This window comes from Podarcis erhardii (assembly GCF_964252035.2).
Source record: "Podarcis erhardii genome assembly, chromosome: 2".
Taxonomy (NCBI): Eukaryota; Metazoa; Chordata; class Lepidosauria; order Squamata; family Lacertidae; genus Podarcis; species Podarcis erhardii.
The window spans coordinates 123,120,558-123,138,328 of record NC_138498.1 but is presented as its reverse complement, the minus strand read 5'-3'; the positions used below and the strand labels follow the sequence as shown (position 1 = coordinate 123,138,328).

Here is a 17,771-nt window from a genome sequence, read left to right as displayed (position 1 = left end):
ATAGGGAGAGGAAAGGTGAGCCCAATATTTGATCCCACCCCTGAGAGCAGCTGGAGCCCCCAAACCACCTCAGCATGGGCAAGGATGATGGGGGAGGGCCTATGGGTGTTGAAATTAAGCCAGAAAGCAGCATTGCATTTTACAAAATAGGACTCTGGCTGTTTTTATTGGGGGTGTCATGCTGGTCTACTATGTTCTCTGAACTTTCCCTGTCATCTAGCAGTAGCAGCCACCCGCATTCATCGGACAGGAAGGCAGGCTTCCGTCATGACTATAATCACTAGATTACTTAAAAATCTAAATCCCTCCAAGGTGAAATGAAGGCCACTGGAATCAAAGACCTCTTCATCTTATTGATGACAAGGATGAAGGCTGTCTCACTTGGCTACGAGAAATCGCCATAGAAGAAGATGATTATTAAATTGTGAATAGGATTCATGCTGTCTTGACCTAGAATAAAGAGAGACCCAGGGTGTAGCTAAGGATTAACAAGGTCTATGCACAAGAGTCTTGCTATCGCCTCTGAGGACATCAGCTTTGACACCACGATACCTCTAGTGCATACTGAACCTAGGCATTTAAGAAACGAGGAAAGAAAACAAAATGAAAACACCAAGAAAAAGTGGAAAGACAGTTTCCTGTGGGCTTAGCTTAGGGGATAGTTGAGAGATGAATTTGGAATCCAGTAGATAAGATCCAGAAAAGTCCAGATGGTAGGAACAGGGTGGAAAATGCCACTTTGTTTTCTAAGACAAAAGACCTTGTCAGCATTTTTTTCTTCCCTTGTTCCAGAGTCTAGACCCGTGGTTCCCAACGTGGGGCACACGCCCCACATGGGGGCAATTGGAGAATGAGTTATTAACCTTTTGGCTTCCTCCATGTGAATAGGAGTTCACTTTTTGAATAATAAGGATTATATGTCACAGGGGGGAGGAGGCATTAGGATTTTAGAGATGCTTAATAATAATAATAATAATAATAATAATTTATTTATACCCCGCCCATCTGGCTGGGCTTTCCCAGCCAATCTGGGCGGCTTCCCAAAAAATATTAAAATGCAGTAATGCATCAAACATTAAAAGCTTCCCTAAACAGGGCTGCCTTCAGATGTCTTCTAAAAGTCTGGTAGTTGTCGTTCTCTTTGACATCTGGTGGGAGGGCGTTCCACAGGGAGGGCACCACTACCAAGAAGGCCTTCTGCCTGGTTCCCTGTAACTTGGCTTCTCGCAGTGAGGGAACCGCCAGAAGGCCCTCAGTACTGGACCTCAGTGTCTGGGTAGAACGATGGGGGTGGACACCTGGGGGGAGGTGGGGCACGGCCAGAAAAAGTTGGGAACCACTGGACTAGGTAGAGACAGGCTTTTCTGCCCCCACTGTCCCCAGGTAACATTTAAGGCTACTTCAGCGAATTTGTCTAAATCATCTTTAAAAGCCACCCAATTTGGTGGCCATCCCTGCTTCATGCAAGAGCAAGCATCATAGTTTGATTATACGCCTTGTGAAGGAGGACTTGTCTTCCATCTTCCAACATTCAGATTCCTTGGAGGTACATGAGTTCTAGTTTCTAGACTTGCAGGTATAGGGCGATATAATAAAAACAACAACTTCTCTCTCCACTTATACCCAGCTTTTGCAATGCTTCAATCTGGGACTGGGTAAAAAGTGGATCCAGCTGATTTTAAACGGATCCTCATGAATTCATGTGATTTTTTTCATTCAAATTAAATAAAACCACCATGATACTGTAGACTATGTCTTAGTGAGTAAGAACAAAACAAATTCCTTCCAGTAGCACCTTAAAGACCAACTAAGTCAGTTCTAGGTATGAGCTTTCGTGTGCATGCACACTTCTTCAGATACACTGAAACAGAAGTTTCCAGACCCTTCTATATAGTGAGAAGGTGGGGAGGGGTATTACTCAGAAGGGTGGTGGGAATGGGTGATTGGCAGATAGCTGTGATGAGCCTGTTGACGACTCTTAACGACTGCAATAGGTCTTACAGGAAAAAGCAAGGGGTGAAAAGGTGAAAAATGGCTTTGTCATGTATAATGAGATAAGAATCCAAGGTCTTTGTTCAGACCAGGTTTTTCCATGGTTTTGAGTTTGGTGATAAGTTGTAAACTTATCACCAAACTCAAAACCATGGAACTTATCACCAAACTCAAAACCATGGAAAAACCTGGTCTGAACAAAGACCTTGGATTCTTATCTCATTATACATGACAAAGCCATTTTTCACCTTTTCACCCCTTGCTTTTTCCTGTAAGACCTATTGCAGTCGTTAAGAGTCGTCAACAGGCTCATCACAGCTATCTGCCAATCACCCATTCCCACCACCCTTCTGAGTAATACCCCTCCCCACCTTCTCACTATATAGAAGGGTCTGGAAACTTCTGTTTCAGTGTATCTGAAGAAGTGTGCATGCACACGAAAGCTCATACCAAGAACTGACTTAGTTGGTCTTTAAGGTGCTACTGGAAGGAATTTGTTTTGTTTTGACTATGGCAGACCAACACGGCTACCTATCTGTAATTAGTGAGTAAGGTAAAGGTAAAGGGACCATTAGGTCCAGTCGTGGCTTTAGTGGCCGAGGGAGCCAGCGTTTGTCTGCAGACAGCTTCCGGGTCATGTGGCCAGCATGACTAAGCCGCTTCTGGCAAACCAGAGCAGCGCACGAGAACATCGTTTACCTTCCCGCCAGAGCGGTACCTATTTATCTACTTGCACTTTGACGTGCTTTTGAACTGCTAGGTTGGCAGGAGCAGGGACCGAGCAACAGGAGCTCACCCAGTTGCAGGGATTCGAACCGCCAACCTTCTGATCAGCAAGTCCTTTGCTCTGTGGTTTAACCCACAGCGCCACCTGCATCCCTGCAGACCATGTCTTAGTCTGTAGGCAGCATCAAAAGAATCACACATTCACTGTTTAGTGGGGCCACAATGGCGCAAAAAGCATGGTTAAAAAAACACGGGTCCTCATGATTTTTGCACTAGATCAGCCCGAAGTCACCATCAGATCAAACATCATAGCCATGGGCACAGCATGCACCACAAAAATCACGGATCCACGGCTTCCTGGCGACACCGTGGCCCCAAAATCCCCTTAAATCTCAGCTCTTTTCGGCCCTTCGTCCCCCACTCTGTGTCTGTGGATGTTTGCATGCTCGTGTGTGTGTGTGCGCACCCCATCACTTCCGGTTCCCACTCGAACGCAGGCAGGAGTCATAGGGGTTTGCTCTACAACGCACTTGAAATGCGTGGAAAGAGGCGATTGAGTGGCGAGAGGCGGTTTCCGGCCAGGAATTTTGGGATTCCTAGAGGGGCAGGAGTTTTTTTTTTTTTTTTTGCAAAGGGGAGGAGTGGGGGGGGTCTCAGTCCCTCCCTTTTTCTTTTTTTGCAGGGAAGGAAATCGTCTTCTCGGCGATGGGGGAGGAGGCTGATGCCTGGAGAGGTCAAACAGGTAAAAGGGGGCAGAGGGGAGAGATAATTCTATTTTTATTTTTTGGAATGGGAAAGGAAGGGTCGGGGGGGGGTGCTAATCCATGCAAGGGAGCTGCAAAGTGGAGGCCAGGCGGCTGCATGCTTCTCCGTTGCACGAAATCCTTTGAAGCCCCCCCCCCGGCCCCCAAATCCCAGATCCCAGACGACATGGGGTGTACGGGGGGGGGGGGGTGGAAGTAAGAGCCTGGATGCAGAGAAAACAGCCTTGCCCGAGTGGGATGGATGGAGCAGGAGCGGGACTCCTCCTGCCTCCCCTTCCCCACAAAAAAAGAGGGACGGAGGGACCCCCACCTCAAAGAATCCAGGCTTATCCAGTTGCAGCCAGCGCTGGTTCCCTTCCAACAGTCCTATGGGGGGGCCCCCTCAATGCAGAGAATATGGCGTGGTGGGGAAAGTTGGAGGGGCTCTGATTCTTTCATGTTATGGAATCATAGAATCTTAGAATAGAATTAGAATACAATAGAATTTGTTATTTATACCCCGCAAATCTGGCTGGGTTTCCCCAGCCACTCTGGGCGTCTTCCAACAGAGTATTAAAATACAGTGGTCTGTTACACGTTAAAAGCTTCCCTAAAAAAGGCTGCTTTCAGATGTCTTCTAAAAGTGCTAGTAATCAGCACCTTACTGACTAAGACATGGTCTACAGTATCATGGTGGTTTTATTTAATTTGAATGAAAAAAAAATCACATGAGGATCCGTTTAAAATCAGCTGGACCCGCCTTTTACCCAGTCCCAGATTGAAGCATTGCAAAAGCTGGGTATAAGTGGAGAGAGAAGTTGTTGTTGTTGTTTTTATTTGACATTTCTTTGACATCTGGTGGGAGGGCGTTCCACAGGGAAGGTGCCACTACCGAGAAGGCCCTCTGCCTAGTTCCCTGTAACTTGGCTTCTCGTAGTGAGGGAACCACCAGAAGGCCCTCAGCACTGGACCTCAGTATCTGGGGAGAATGATGGGGGTGGAGACGCTCCTTTAGGTATACTGGACTGAGGCCGATTAGGGCTTTAAAGGTCGGCACAAACACTGGAAGGGACCCCACGAGTCATCTAGTCCAACCCCCTGCAGTGCAGGGAACTCATCTAAAGCCTCCATGACATACGGCCATCCAACCTCTGCTTAAAAACCTCTGGGGAAGGAGAGTAAAAGCTAAGAAAAGCATTCAAAGCTAATCATGTGGTCTAGTTTCTTTTGGATATTTGGTTGCTTTGTTTTCAGCTGTGTTGTTGTCATATTAGGTGAACTGCTCCTTGCTTTTTTCCTTGACCCGAAAAAATAAAATAAATAAAACCAATCAATCAATCTTTATTACGGTCCAGAGACCCAACAGAAATAATATAGATAAATAAAATAAAGGGGCCTGTTTGGCTTCCTTCCTGCTAAGCCAGGGCTCAGCAAACTTTTTCAGCAGGGGGCCAGTCCACTGTCCCTCAGACCTTGTGGGGGGGCCGGACTATATTTTTTTGGAGAGGGGAATGAATGAATTCCTGTACCCCACAAATAACCCATAGATGCATTTTAAATAAAAGCACACATTCTACTCATGTAAAAACACACTGATTCCTGGACCATCTGTGGGCCAGACTGAGAAGGCGTTTGGGCAGCATTGGGCCCCCGTGCCTTAGTTTGCCTACCCTTGTGCTAAGCAAAGGGTGGTGGTGGCATTTGAAACTGACTGGCGTCCTGAGAACCAGGCTGTCAGTGGCCTTGTTAAAAAGTCTGGAGGAAATAAAAAATATTTGCTTCCCTTCTCACCTGGAGTTTCAAAGGAGCTTCTCCAGGTGTTTGATGGAGGGAACAGCTGGGCTTCTCTTGCAGGACTGGCTCCAGGCTGAATGGTGCTGAGTTGAAGGGTCCTTCTCTTCTGGGGCTGCCACTACCACCCTCTCCGGTAACACACAAATTCTTCTTCTTTGGCGATCACTCGTAAGTGAGTAAGATTGTTTTCCATAGACACGGTTTTAACAATGAGTCTGTAAGTGACTGTGGAGGCCAATTCTGGATCCACACATCCTTCCACAGTGGGGACTTACGTTTCCAGGTGGGAGTTGATCACGGTGTGGATTTGCCAAACATGCCTTCCTCTTAGCATGTTTCTCCCTTGTGTCCTGAGAAGGCCCCATTAGGTAAAGTGGTACCTCAGGTTAAGAACAGTTTCAGGTTAAGAAGGAACCTCCAAAACGAACTAAGTTCTTAACCCGAGGTACCACTGTAGTTGCTTTGGAAGACGATAATCAGGCGTCTGCACAACATGACCAGTACAATGAAGTTGATGTTGAAGAATCATTGCTTCGACACTGGTGATCTTTGCTTCTTCTAGGACACTGGCATTAGTTTGCCTGTCTTCCCAAGTAATGTGTCAAAAAGTTTCGGAGACACCATTGACACAAACACACACAGAGAGCAGGCCTCACTACTTCTTAAATGAAATTTGCATCCTGTTAAATTGTCAGCAGAATTGCAGATGCAAAAGACATGCCGACTTTTACGTGCCTCAGGAGGCATGCCTAAAACTACGGGTCCGGAAAAGAATACAGCGAAGGTAGAAAGTAGAAACTATTGGCTGAGGGTTCGAAGTACAGTCTCACAAGAGTTTTGTAAGGTGGGCCAGTATGACAGCTAGGGTTGGTTTAAGGTTAGGGTTGTGGTTGGGGCAGCTAAACCTTTCTCACACCAGCCCACCTTACCAGGCGGCTGTTGTTGTTGTTGTTATATTTATTTGTACCCCACCTTTTCTCCTGACAGAGACCCAAGGCGGCTTACGGATAAAATAAGAACAGCGAAAAGCAGTCAGTTTCCAAAAGCCCGTTGGGACAAGAAAGTCTTCGCCTGCCGGTGGAAAGACAGCAAGGAGAGAGCTTCTCTGGCTTCTTCTGAAGTGGGGGAGCAGCCACTGAGAAGGCCCTGTTCCTGGGAGGGTAGCGGGACAGAGAAAAAGAGCCTCCACTGCAGATCTCAAAACCCAGGTAGGTTCTTAGGAGGGAATACAATCATTAAGATAGCTTGCTTTGAATTGTGCCTGGAGGCAGACTGCTAGCCGGTGGAGTTGTTGTAACAAGGGATTCTTATGCTCGCCATAAACAGCCCTGTTTAACAATCTGACTGCAGCTCTTTTGAGCCAGCTGACGTTTCTGAGCACTTTACCAAGGCAGCCCCACATAGAGCCCCACATACAGTAACCCAACACTTGTTATCCAATGAATTAGAATAGTAGAAATGTACAGTTGGAAGAGACCCTGAGGATCATGCAGTCTGACCCCCTACAATGCAAGAACGTGCAGCTCTCCCGTACGGGGATTGAACCTGCAACCTTGGCGTGAGTGTGGTTGAGATTTCTGTTGCAGCCGTAATAATAATAATAATTTATTATATATACCTCGCCCATCTGACTGGGCTTCCCCAGCCACTCTGGGCAGCTTCCAACAAATATAAAAGTATAATACTGTAAAACATCGAACGTTAAAAACTTCCCTGTACAGAGCTGCCTTCAGGTGTCTTCTAAAAGTCGGATAGTTGTTTATTCCCTTGACATCTCATGGGAGGGTGTTTCCACAAGGCGGGCACTACTACTGAGAAGGCCCTCTGCCTGGTTCCCTGCAACCTCACTTCTCGCAGGGAGGGATCCGCCAGAAGGCCGTTGGAGCTGGACCTCAGTGTCTGGGCAGAACGATGGGGGTGGAGACGCTCCTTCAGGTATACTGGGCCAAGGTCACTTGGGGCTTTAAGGTTAGCACCAACGCTTTGAATTGTGCTCGGAAACGTACTGGGAGCCAATGTAGGTCTTTTATGTTATGTGGTCTCGTGAATGTCATGAATAGCATTTATGCTTTTGCTTTCCAAGGAAGAACGGCCCCTGTTGCTGAAATCTGAGCTCATCTCCTGCTTTTTGTGCGGGGGAGAGATGTTTGTGCAGGACGCACAAGGCCATAAGATATATTACGAGTCTGTTTATTTGTAGGTATGCATTTTTAACTTCAGTTTATCTACTGGTGGTTCCCTCATTGCGAGAAGTGAGGTTACAGGGAACCAGACAGAGGGCCTTCTCGGTAGTGGCGCCCGCCTTGTGGAACGCCCTCCCTTCAGATGTGAAGGAAGTAAGTAGCTATCTTATCTTTAAAAGACATCTGAAGGCAGCCCTGTTTAGGGAAGCTTTTAATATTTACTGCAGCATTGATTTTAACACTTGATTGGAAGCCGCCCAGAGTGACTGGGGAAACTCAGCCAGATGGGCGTGGTATAAATAATAAATTATTATTATTATTATTATTATTATTATTATTATTATTATTAGGTGTGCAACACAAGGCAACCGAGAACATAACAGTTTCTAAGTTGACATCTCTAAGACAAAAGCAGGGAGTACCTTAAAAACATAGAAGAGCAGTCCTAAACTAAAAACGTCAGGTGATCTCAAGAGGCTGTGTGTATGCCTAATTTCGGGCTCACTAATCTGATGCCCACAGATGGCACTTGTGAAAGTCAAATTCAATGCTCCCAGAATGAAACACAGTCTCCACATTCCCAGCTAAAAACACTGAAATTTAGATAACAATCTTCTCTTTTCTCCTAAGAAGTGAGTCTGTTCTACCCCTTCAGAGTTTTACTCCCTTACCTTCCTCCCGATAAAAATTTCCTCATAAACCCACACATGTGAAAGCGAGAGATGTGCTTGGGAGATGAAGAGAGGTATCCACCAAGCCTTTGGCCAGGGCACAGGCTGACTCCCTCCTTTGGCAATCTTCACAGACCTCTAGCCCAATGGTTGCCATCAATTTGATTTGAATTAATTTTATAATGAAATGATTTTAGAATGTTGTATTATTTTTATTGTTGTTAGCCGCCCTGAGCCCGGCTTCGGCTGGGGAGGGCGAGATATAAATAAAAAATTATTATTATTATTATTATTATTATTATTATCATCAAGAGGGACCAGAAAGGAATTTATGTTATTGTCTTCAGACAGTAGCATAATCAATTTATTCAGCAGGGCATAGAAAGAGGAAGAGAGAGAACTCTGGAGATGATAAATAAAGAGTAGCAGGCTTGAACACCTAACAGGTTTTCATGTTCATTTCTTATTTCCCCAAACAGGCCAAAAGCAGGACAAATAAAATTATAGGAAATCATATGTGGTGTCAGCAGAAAGAAGGAAGAGAAAGGACATCTAGAAATCCAAGGATACATTTGTGGCACAAAGGAAACCAGAGAGACAGAGACACAGAGAGAGAAATCCTTCCATGTTGTTGATATCCACGAAATCTTGATCCCAGTGGAATATGACAAAGGGACAATAAGCAAGGGAAAGGGTCCTGGGGTGGGGAAGGGGAATATTCTAAAATAAACCAAAGTTAAATAAATATAGCAGAGCCTATAGCAGGGGAGATGCAAGGAGTGCAGCAAGAGCTTGCTAAGGGAGCACTTACTGAACATCAAATAGCTGACACAGGGATGAAATCATATAGATGCTTGTGGACTTATGCTCATAGCAGAACCCGCACAGGAGAGAAGCCGCATGAATGCATGCAGTGTGGAAAGAGCTTCAGTTTCATGGGAAACCTTAGTACACATGAAAGAACCCACACGGGAGACAAACCGTATACATGCACAGAGTGTGGAAAGAGCTTCAGTCAGAGTGGACACCTTAATTTACATCAAAGAACCCACACGGGAGAGAAGCCGTATGAATGCATGCAGTGTGGAAAGAGCTTCAGTTACATTGGAAACCTTATTTCACATGAAAGAACCCACACAGGAGAAAAACCCTACATATGCACAGTGTGCGGAAAGAGGTTCAGTCAGAGTGGACACCTTACTTTACATCAGAGAACCCACACGGGGGAGAAACCATACGAATGCCGTGAATGTGGAAAGAGGTTCAGTCAGAGTGGCCTCCTAACCTCACATCAGAGAACCCACACAGGGGAGAAACCATATGAATGCAAAGAGTGTGGAAAGAGATTCAGTCAGAGTGGACACCTTCGTTTACATCAGAGAACCCACACGGGGGAGAAACCATACGAATGCCACGAATGTGGAAAGAGCTTCAGTCAAAATGGACGCTTAACTTCACATCAAAGAATTCACACAGGAGAGAAACCATATCAATGCATGGAGTGTGGAAAGCGCTTCAGTCAAACTGGGCACCTTACTTCACATCAGAGAATCCATAAACGGGAGAAGCCGCACAAATGTCTGGAGTGTGGAAAGGGTTTCGTGGACAATGGAGCACTCACTAAACATCAGAGAATCCACACAGAAGAGAAACCACACACGTGTTTGGAGTGTGGAAAGAGCTTCAGTCGAAAGGCAAACTTCAGTTCACATGAAAAAACCCACACAGGGGAGAAACCATACAAATGTCTGGAGTGTGGAAAGAGTTTTAATTCTCGTAGGAGTCTTACTTTACATCAGAAAAACAACATGGGAGAGAAACCCTGTGCATGCGCTGAGTGTGGAAAGAGCTTCAGTACAAGCTGCAAACTTACTTCACATCAAAGAACCCATACAGTGGATCAGCCATATGAAATAGCATGGAATTTGCAACAACTTGAATTAGAATGAAATGTATTGACCCACGAATGGAAAGTTCCTCTCTCCCTAGAATCAGAGAATTGTAGTGTTGGACGGCTCCCCCAAAGGTCATCCAGTCCAGTCACCTGTTATATAGCTCCATGCACTTGCAGATTCTTAGCTTCTTTTCTGTTATGTCTTGCTTTTTCCTCTTCCTTTGTTTTTGTCTCATTTTGTTTTATTACAGAAAGTTACAGAATAAGCAATGCATACTAACATTTTTGCTATATGTATTATTGAAAAATTGTAATAAACCGGCGGGGGGAGCCCAGTTTATTCCATGATCGGTTTGACCGTTATGGATCCTTCCACTTCTGCGGAAGTTCTGTCACAGTGAGGCCCTTGCTCTCTCTCGTATAAGGAGAGAGACAGCAGAATTGATCACTCTGTGGTTAAAGCTTCTGTCCAGGCCTTATTAAGCCTATAGTCTCTTCCAGACAAAGATCTTGCTTATTCAGATTATACTGCATTCATCCGCAGTTGAAGCATGGTGGTTAGTCTAAATCTGGTGTCATTGGTAATTCATTCTGGTTTGTTTACGGGGCAGTCGTATCGCTATCCTGATCTGCTGATATGGCGTCAATCATTCACAACTTTCCAAATCACAAAAGGGCCATTTAAACACCCACAAACACCTATACCCACCAGTGGTTTGTTGTGCTGTTGTGGATGTCCTGTGTTCTTCCACTTCTACAAAGAAAAAGGAGCAGGCCTAAACCACATAGCCAGAATACCCCATTTTCTCCAGCGTAATTCAGTTCAGTGTTCAGAGAGCTGGTGAAGAACCCAGGAGTTCCCTTGACAGAAGTGCGAAGCAGTGTGTTCCAACCCCCTGGCCTTTCTTAACACAAGCCAAGCCTCAAAGCGTCTCTCTGTTGTCAACAAGAAAATCTTTATAACAAACTGCTCAGCAAATCAAAGGACCGATGTGCCAATTAATTAAATCTGTCTAGACTGAAAAGGAAGTATGTGACCTGGTAGAAATCCAGATCTACTGAGTGCCAACTTTTACTCTTAAGCACATCAACTATAAAAGTAAAGGACGTTTCGATGAAAACAGCTGTATGTGTAGTCTTCATAATAGAACGATTGCTTTCTTTTTATGTGTACAGATCTCCTACAAATCGGATAGCTTTCCTTTGGTCTAAAAGAGATATTTCCCTCTGGCAATTGTGAAGATGACCAATCATTTTGAATGTGTGTTGTAAAAATTTCCTCTTCAGAGAGGAGACGGGGTATAGATATTGCCACCTTTTGGGACACCAAACTCTGTTTTCTCTTGTTGATAGAATCAGGCCTACACCTAGGGAATTATTTGTTTCTTTTGTGCTAATTTGCTAGGTGGCATTTTCTGTATCAGTTTGATAAACTTACATTTTTTCTCCTTTGTAATCTTGAATTGTGTTTGCTTAAGTAAAGAAACATGCTAAATAAAATGACGAAACTGCAAGTCTTCCCTGAACCCTAAATATTCTCTGTGCTGATATGGAGGGGGGAGTATAAACGCACATCCCTAAATCTAATTCGGTGAGTGGCCCCTGGGTCCCGTGTCAAGGTATTCTTGCGGCCCACTTGGCCTGAGGGGTTGGACTGCCCTGCTTTGAATTAAAAAGCCCCCAGAAACTGCAAACTCTCCTCATAGGGGAATTGTTCTGTCTCTTTGATTATTTTGGGTCGCCTGAGCTATACTTGCACACACACAGTGAAATAAAATCAACAGGCAAGCGCACAGATCCTGAACTTGATGCAACACGGACAGGCTAGTGGAGTAATTAAAGAGCAATTAACACAAATTTGATATAAAACTGGGGAAACGAGAATGTGGGGGAGGGGAATAGATTATGTAGTAAAGGTAATTGGTAAAGGGACCCCTGGCCATTAGGTCCAGTCATGGACGACTCTGGGGTTGCGGCACTCATGTCGCTTAATTGGCCGAGGGATCCGGCGTACAGCTTCCAGGTCATGTGGCCAGCATGACTAAGCCGCTTCTGGCAAACCAGAGCAGCGCACGGAAACGCTGTTTACCTTCCCGCTGGAGCGGTACCTATTTATCTACTTGCACTTTGACGTGCTTTCGAACTGCTAGGTTGGCAGGAGCAGGGACCGAGCAACGGGAGCTAGACCGCAGCGCAACCCACATCCCAGATTATGTGGTAAAGGTAAAGGGACCCCTGACCATTAGGTCCAGTCGTGGCAGACTCTGGGGTTGTGGCGCTCATCTTGCTTTATTGGCCAAGGGAGCCGGTATACAGCTTCCGGGTCATGTGGCCAGCATGACTAAGCCGCTTCTGGTGAACCAGAGCAGTGCACGGAAACGCTGTTTACCTTCCCGCCGGAGCGGTACCTATTTATCTACTTGCACTTTGACATGCTTTCGAACTGCTAGGTTGGCAGGAGCAGGGACCGAGCAACGGGAGCTCACCCCGTATCGGGGATTTGAACCGCCGACCTTCTGATTGGCAAGTCCTAGGCTCTGTGGTTTAACCCACAGCGCCACCCGTGTCCCCTAGATTATGTAGCAGAAAAGAGTTAATAAAATGAACCATGGATGGGGGGTGGGTAGAGGGAAGTCGATGATAACTTTTAAGTCCAAATCCAAAATATACATTTATCTGTTTAAATTTGTAAAAAAAAAAAAAAAAAAAGGAAAAGGAAATGATGTGTGTGGAAGAAAGAGAGATTAGCACGAGCTCCCCTTCTATCCAGCCAGGAGTTGGCGCAACCCCAGAGCATTGGTTTTTCCTCTTCGGGGACACTGCATTTTGCTTGCCACTCAAACGCCAATTTGCGCCCTCCTGGAAGAGGGAGGCGCTGCTGCTGGAGCCACGTGGGGTGACGCGAACGTTCCAAGCTCCATTCACAAAAAGCAGGAAGGCGCGCGGGGGCGTGAGCGGTAAGGAAGAAGTGTTGCCGTTCGCTCTGCAGCCTCTCTAGGCGCCCTGGACTCCATCTCTTTAACCCCGAGATGCACTTTCCCGTAGCAAGAAAAGCGGGGGGGGGAGGAGTAGAGGGGACAGTCCCCCCCCCTTCTCCAAGGCCACTTTGCAAGAGCAAGAAGAGAAGAAGTGGATCTCTCCCCAGATCCAGCAACGCCTGAGTGATCGCCTCTCCCTGGTTGATTCCCTTCCTCCGTCTGATCTCCCCCTGTGCAAAGACGTCCCCCGCCCAAAAAAGCCAGACTCGCTAAGGGTTAAATCCCACCCACCCAAACACTCCTCCCCCCCGCATTTCAGGGAGAGTCACATCCTGCTGCATTTGGATCTGGACAGGAGAGTGGAATTTGGGGGGCGGGGGGGGGTGGAAGGTGATGCCTCCCCACCGGCAGGATGCGGAGTGGGCTTGTGTGTGTGTGTCTGTGTTGCGGACTCCGGGCATCGGAATCAAGAGTTGCCCACGTTGGGCTGGCAGCGACTTTCCAAAGCTCCGGAGGAAGGGCATTCCCAGCCCTACCTACAGACGCCGAATGTAGGGTTTGAACCCGGGACCGTCTGCGTGCGAGGCAGATGCCCTGCCACTGAGCTATGCTCCTTAGCCTGGACGTAGGGATTCAGAGAATTGCAGAATTGCAAGGAGCACGAGGGACATCCTAGCCTAGCCTCCTGCAATGCGGGAATCTTTTGCCCACCGTGGGTTTCAAACCCACGACCCTGAGAGTCTCGTGCTCTGCAAATATGTTTTGGGAGGGTGGTTTATTGGTTTGTTTTTGTTCCTACTGACTGAGCTAGAGAGAGAGAGAGAGAGAGCTGTACACAGCTACCGGTTTGCGTGTCAAAACCCCTCCCACCAGAAAGAAAGACACAGGACACGATGTTTAAGTTTTAATGGGCATGAAATGGCCACAACTTTATTGATTAGAGGATTGAAGGTATTGGCCCTAGGCATTGGCTCCTATCAGCTACCCGGGATGATGACCGGGAAGGGTTAACACGAACCGTGGGAGAGCCTGTTGAAGTACGCCAACTAGGATCCCACGGGTGTCACCGCTTGGGGCGTGCCGGGGGCCCTTACCAAGCTAGGTTTCGGACAAGACAACGCCCCTCGGAGTCCTCTACCGGACTACCCCATTTCCTGGGGGAAGGTGATGGCGTTCCTTCCCCCCCATCCATTTGCATAACAATAGAACCCCAGCCAATGCCTAACCGCCAATACGGGGAAAGTTGTGACGTTTGCTATGAGGTAGGCGAAAAAACCAAATGGCAGAAAGATTGCCAACTTGGAAAAATTCCTACCAGGCCCCTTGCGGCGACCAACCGAAGTCCATAGCAAGGTCATGACGACCTACGGCTGCCTAAGTATCTAAGGGTGGGTGGGATGGGCAAAAAACCTCTCAGCTGGTCGGGAGTGAAGAGGGTGGACCCTGGGCATGCCCGGCTTAAAATACCTAAAGCCACGCCTCCCCCTGGCCTGCCGATAGGCGGCCAGGGTCGCGGGCACGCCCAGGGATTCCCCCAGTTCTCGCGGGGGGCCAAGGACAGCCCCCGCGCCTGGGGGGGAGGGGCTAGACCGCAACCCCCTCTCCTCCCCAGGGTCGGAAATGGCTTTGCGTGTCAAAACCCCTCCCACCAGAAAGAAAGACACAGGACACGATGTTTAAGTTTTAATGGGCATGAAATGGCCACAACTTTATTGATTAGAGGATTGAAGGTATTGGCCCTAGGCATTGGCTCCTATCAGCTACCCGGGATGATGACCGGGAAGGGTTAACACGAACCGTGGGAGAGCCTGTTGAAGTACGCCAACTAGGATCCCACGGGTGTCACCGCTTGGGGCGTGCCGGGGGCCCTTACCAAGCTAGGTTTCGGACAAGACAACGCCCCTCGGAGTCCTCTACCGGACTACCCCATTTCCTGGGGGAAGGTGATGGCGTTCCTTCCCCCCCATCCATTTGCATAACAATAGAACCCCAGCCAATGCCTAACCGCCACTCGAGCAAAGCTCGCCGCCAATACCTTCAAACCTGTAACCAACACCTAGCTCCTACTATGGAAACCCCTGAACCCAGGACCTAATCCCTGCGATGATATCACTCAACCATAAGTCGTTCCCTGCATCGGACAGATGCACGCCATCCCTTCTGTAGAGGGCCTCGTTGCTGAACTGGATGCCCGGGTGTCTGATGACAAACCCGCCCAGAGCTGCCACTCTACGCTCCACCGCTCGTTCTAAAACCTTTCTCGCCTTGTTAACTCCCACTGGGCTCACGCAATCTCTCCATGTCCTCCTCTCAAGCAACGAGGACCAAATTATTGTAACTTGTGGGTATGCAATTATCAGCTCGGTCAGATCGTCGAAAATGTGCCACCTCAGATCGATCGCCTTGCGGTATGCCAGATCATTTTCTCCCAATTGAATCACTAGGGCATCAGGCGGACCCTCAGCCGCAGCCCTTGCCATCACCACTGGTTTGAATTCACTCCAGCGCATCCCTCTTCGCGCTATCCAAACCAATTCCACCCTCGGATGTAAACTCAGGTTGCCGCCCAGCCCGGTTCTCAAGGCATGACACTTGGCCCAGTGCATGATACTGTGGCCCACCAACCAAATGCGCAGTCTCGTGGATTCTGGAAAGCAAATAGACAAGTGGACGCAGGTCAGGGGTATATCACACAGTCACAAATTGCTTCTCACATAGGCTTTGTACGCGTTCGATTTCCACCTCCCCAACTCCTTTATTCTCTCGGCGGGGAGCCCCATGTGTACTGCAGTAGTAGCTGCGCCAATGCGGAATGAGTGAGCAGCAAATTCAGATGCCGGGAAACCGCACGCCGACAATGCTGACCGCATAACCCTCGTGAACTGGTGTCTAGTGAGGCGGGATCCATCCGCGTGTATCAGAAGCGGACCAGGGCCGCTAGGCCTAAGGTAAAGAAAACGCCTCGTGTCCCGGACCGGACAAGGGCCCTTCCCGTGAGCAGCCGGCAGCTGGAGCAGGGCCCCCTTGCCTTGCTGATCTGTCTTTGAGTTCCGAACCCGCACTATGAGATCGTTTTCAGAAAGGGTCAGGTCGCTCATCAAAATTCCCCTCTGAGAGTGGGTGGCATCCCCTTCGCATACTACCTCACCTACGCGTAGGGCGCCAAAGAAGGCAATAGAGAACGCGGCAGAAAATAAGCGCGCTTCGTGCTTTGACCAGCAAATCTTTCGCAGAGCTTTGTGAATCCTGAACAGAATTTCATATGTTACGGGCCGTCTCCTGTCAACGCAAGGGGGGTGCTGCCTGCGCCATCCCTGCAGAGTTTTGCGCACAATGAAGGCTGCGCAGGGGTCCCTTTCGAAAAATGTTTTACAGAAGTACGAGATCCCTGCTGAGTGGATATTGAGCGTCTTAGGAGCCCTGCCTAACTCCTTCATGTGTGCCAAATAACGGAGGACCTCTCTGGTTGAGGGAATGGTGTGGTAACCCGAGCCAGGGAAGCGTGCGCGAAATCTTAAAAAATTGGCCCACGCCTTCTTGTACGATCTCATTGTGGACGGGGCCACTGCACCGAATACTCCCTTCATTATATCTCGCTCCCAATCCTCCAGAGATGTTCCGGGAAAGGCATCGATGATTGGTCCGCCTCTGGCGCTAACGAGCGGAAGCGCTCCATCTGAAAACGAGATAGAGCGTCCGCGATATCATTATTAATGCCAGGGACGAACTTGGCCGAAAAGTAAATATTCTGTTCTAAACACAGAAGGACAAAAGCACGCAATAGATTACCCACTCTGCTGGACCGTGCAGACTGTCTAGTGAGGACCGCAACGACTGCTTGGTTGTCGGTGTTGAAACAAACCCTGTGATTGCGAAATTGATCCGCCCACAGGTGGACAGCTACGACAATAGGGAAGAACTCCAAGAAGGTAAGGTCTCGGGTAATGGGCTGACCTTGCCACTCCAAGGGCCACTTTTTGGCACACCACTGGCCGCGGAAATAGACACCGAAACCTAAAGACCCAGCTGCATCTGATTGAACTTGGAGATCGGCATTAAGTTGCAGGGTATCCTGCCATAAGGAGATTCCGTTGTATTTTTCTAGGAATTGTAACCAAACCCTCAGGTCCGCTTTTACGTCTTTTGAGAGGCGCACCCTATGTTGCGGAGCTTTGAGCCCTGCCGCCAATCTAGCCAGACGGCGGCAAAACGGCCGACCTGGGGCAACAACCCTGCAAGCGAAATTCAAATGACCCAGCAGGGATTGGATCTGTCTCAATGTTATTTTCTTTAGAGGCAAGAGTTGTTGTATGACTGTCTTGAGGGCCCCCAATTTTTCCACGGGTAAGCGGGAAGTCTGGGCCACGGTGTCCAGCTCGATACCCAAATAGACTAGGGAGGTGGCTGGTCCCTCTGTCTTGTCGGCGGCTAGGGGTACCCCTAGTTCGCCAGCTAGGGATGTAAAAGCCTCTAGGAGAGTGGTGCAGCGTGGCTTACTGTCTGCGGCCAAAATAAAATCATCAAGATAGTGCGATACGCCTGAGGACCCTGTTCTGCTGCGTAGGGCCCAGTCTAGGAATGTGCTGAAAGATTCAAAGGCTGCGCATGCAACAGAGCAGCCCATGGGCATAGCCTTGTCAATGAAATACGCGCCGTCAAATTTAAAGCCCAACCATTTAAAGTCGTCCGGGTGAACTGGAAGAAGGCGGAAGGCCGACTCAATGTCGCATTTTGCAAGAAACGCCCCCTGACCGAACCTCCGGATCATTTTTACAGCCTGATCGAAGGAA

General features: G+C 48.0%; 2 protein-coding genes across 3 annotated transcripts in view; both read left to right on the top strand.

Annotated features, from left to right (window-relative positions):
• Positions 1-17,771, top strand: part of LOC309337000 (vomeronasal type-2 receptor 26-like) — a 202,872-nt gene that overhangs the window by 84,245 nt on the left and 100,856 nt on the right. The gene's annotated exons all lie outside the window — the stretch shown is intronic.
• On the top strand, positions 3,333-11,517 carry LOC309337043 (uncharacterized protein). 2 transcript variants are annotated; one of them, XM_081853695.1, is made up of 4 exons: positions 3,335-3,460; positions 5,316-5,388; positions 6,243-6,463; positions 8,589-11,517. In XM_081853695.1, exon 4 carries the CDS (start codon positions 8,880-8,882, stop codon positions 10,056-10,058), a length of 1,179 nt encoding a protein of 392 aa, XP_081709821.1. In that variant the 5' UTR covers positions 3,335-3,460; positions 5,316-5,388; positions 6,243-6,463; positions 8,589-8,879; the 3' UTR covers positions 10,059-11,517. The 2 variants fall into 2 exon arrangements, with proteins under 2 accessions (XP_081709820.1, XP_081709821.1); XM_081853694.1 differs by lacking the exon at positions 5,316-5,388 and having other exon boundaries at positions 3,333-3,460.

Coding starts and splice junctions, on each gene's coding strand:
- LOC309337043 (XM_081853694.1), top strand. CDS start 8,880: ATGCAAGGAGTGCAGCAAGAGCTTGCTAAGGGAGCACTTACTGAACAT.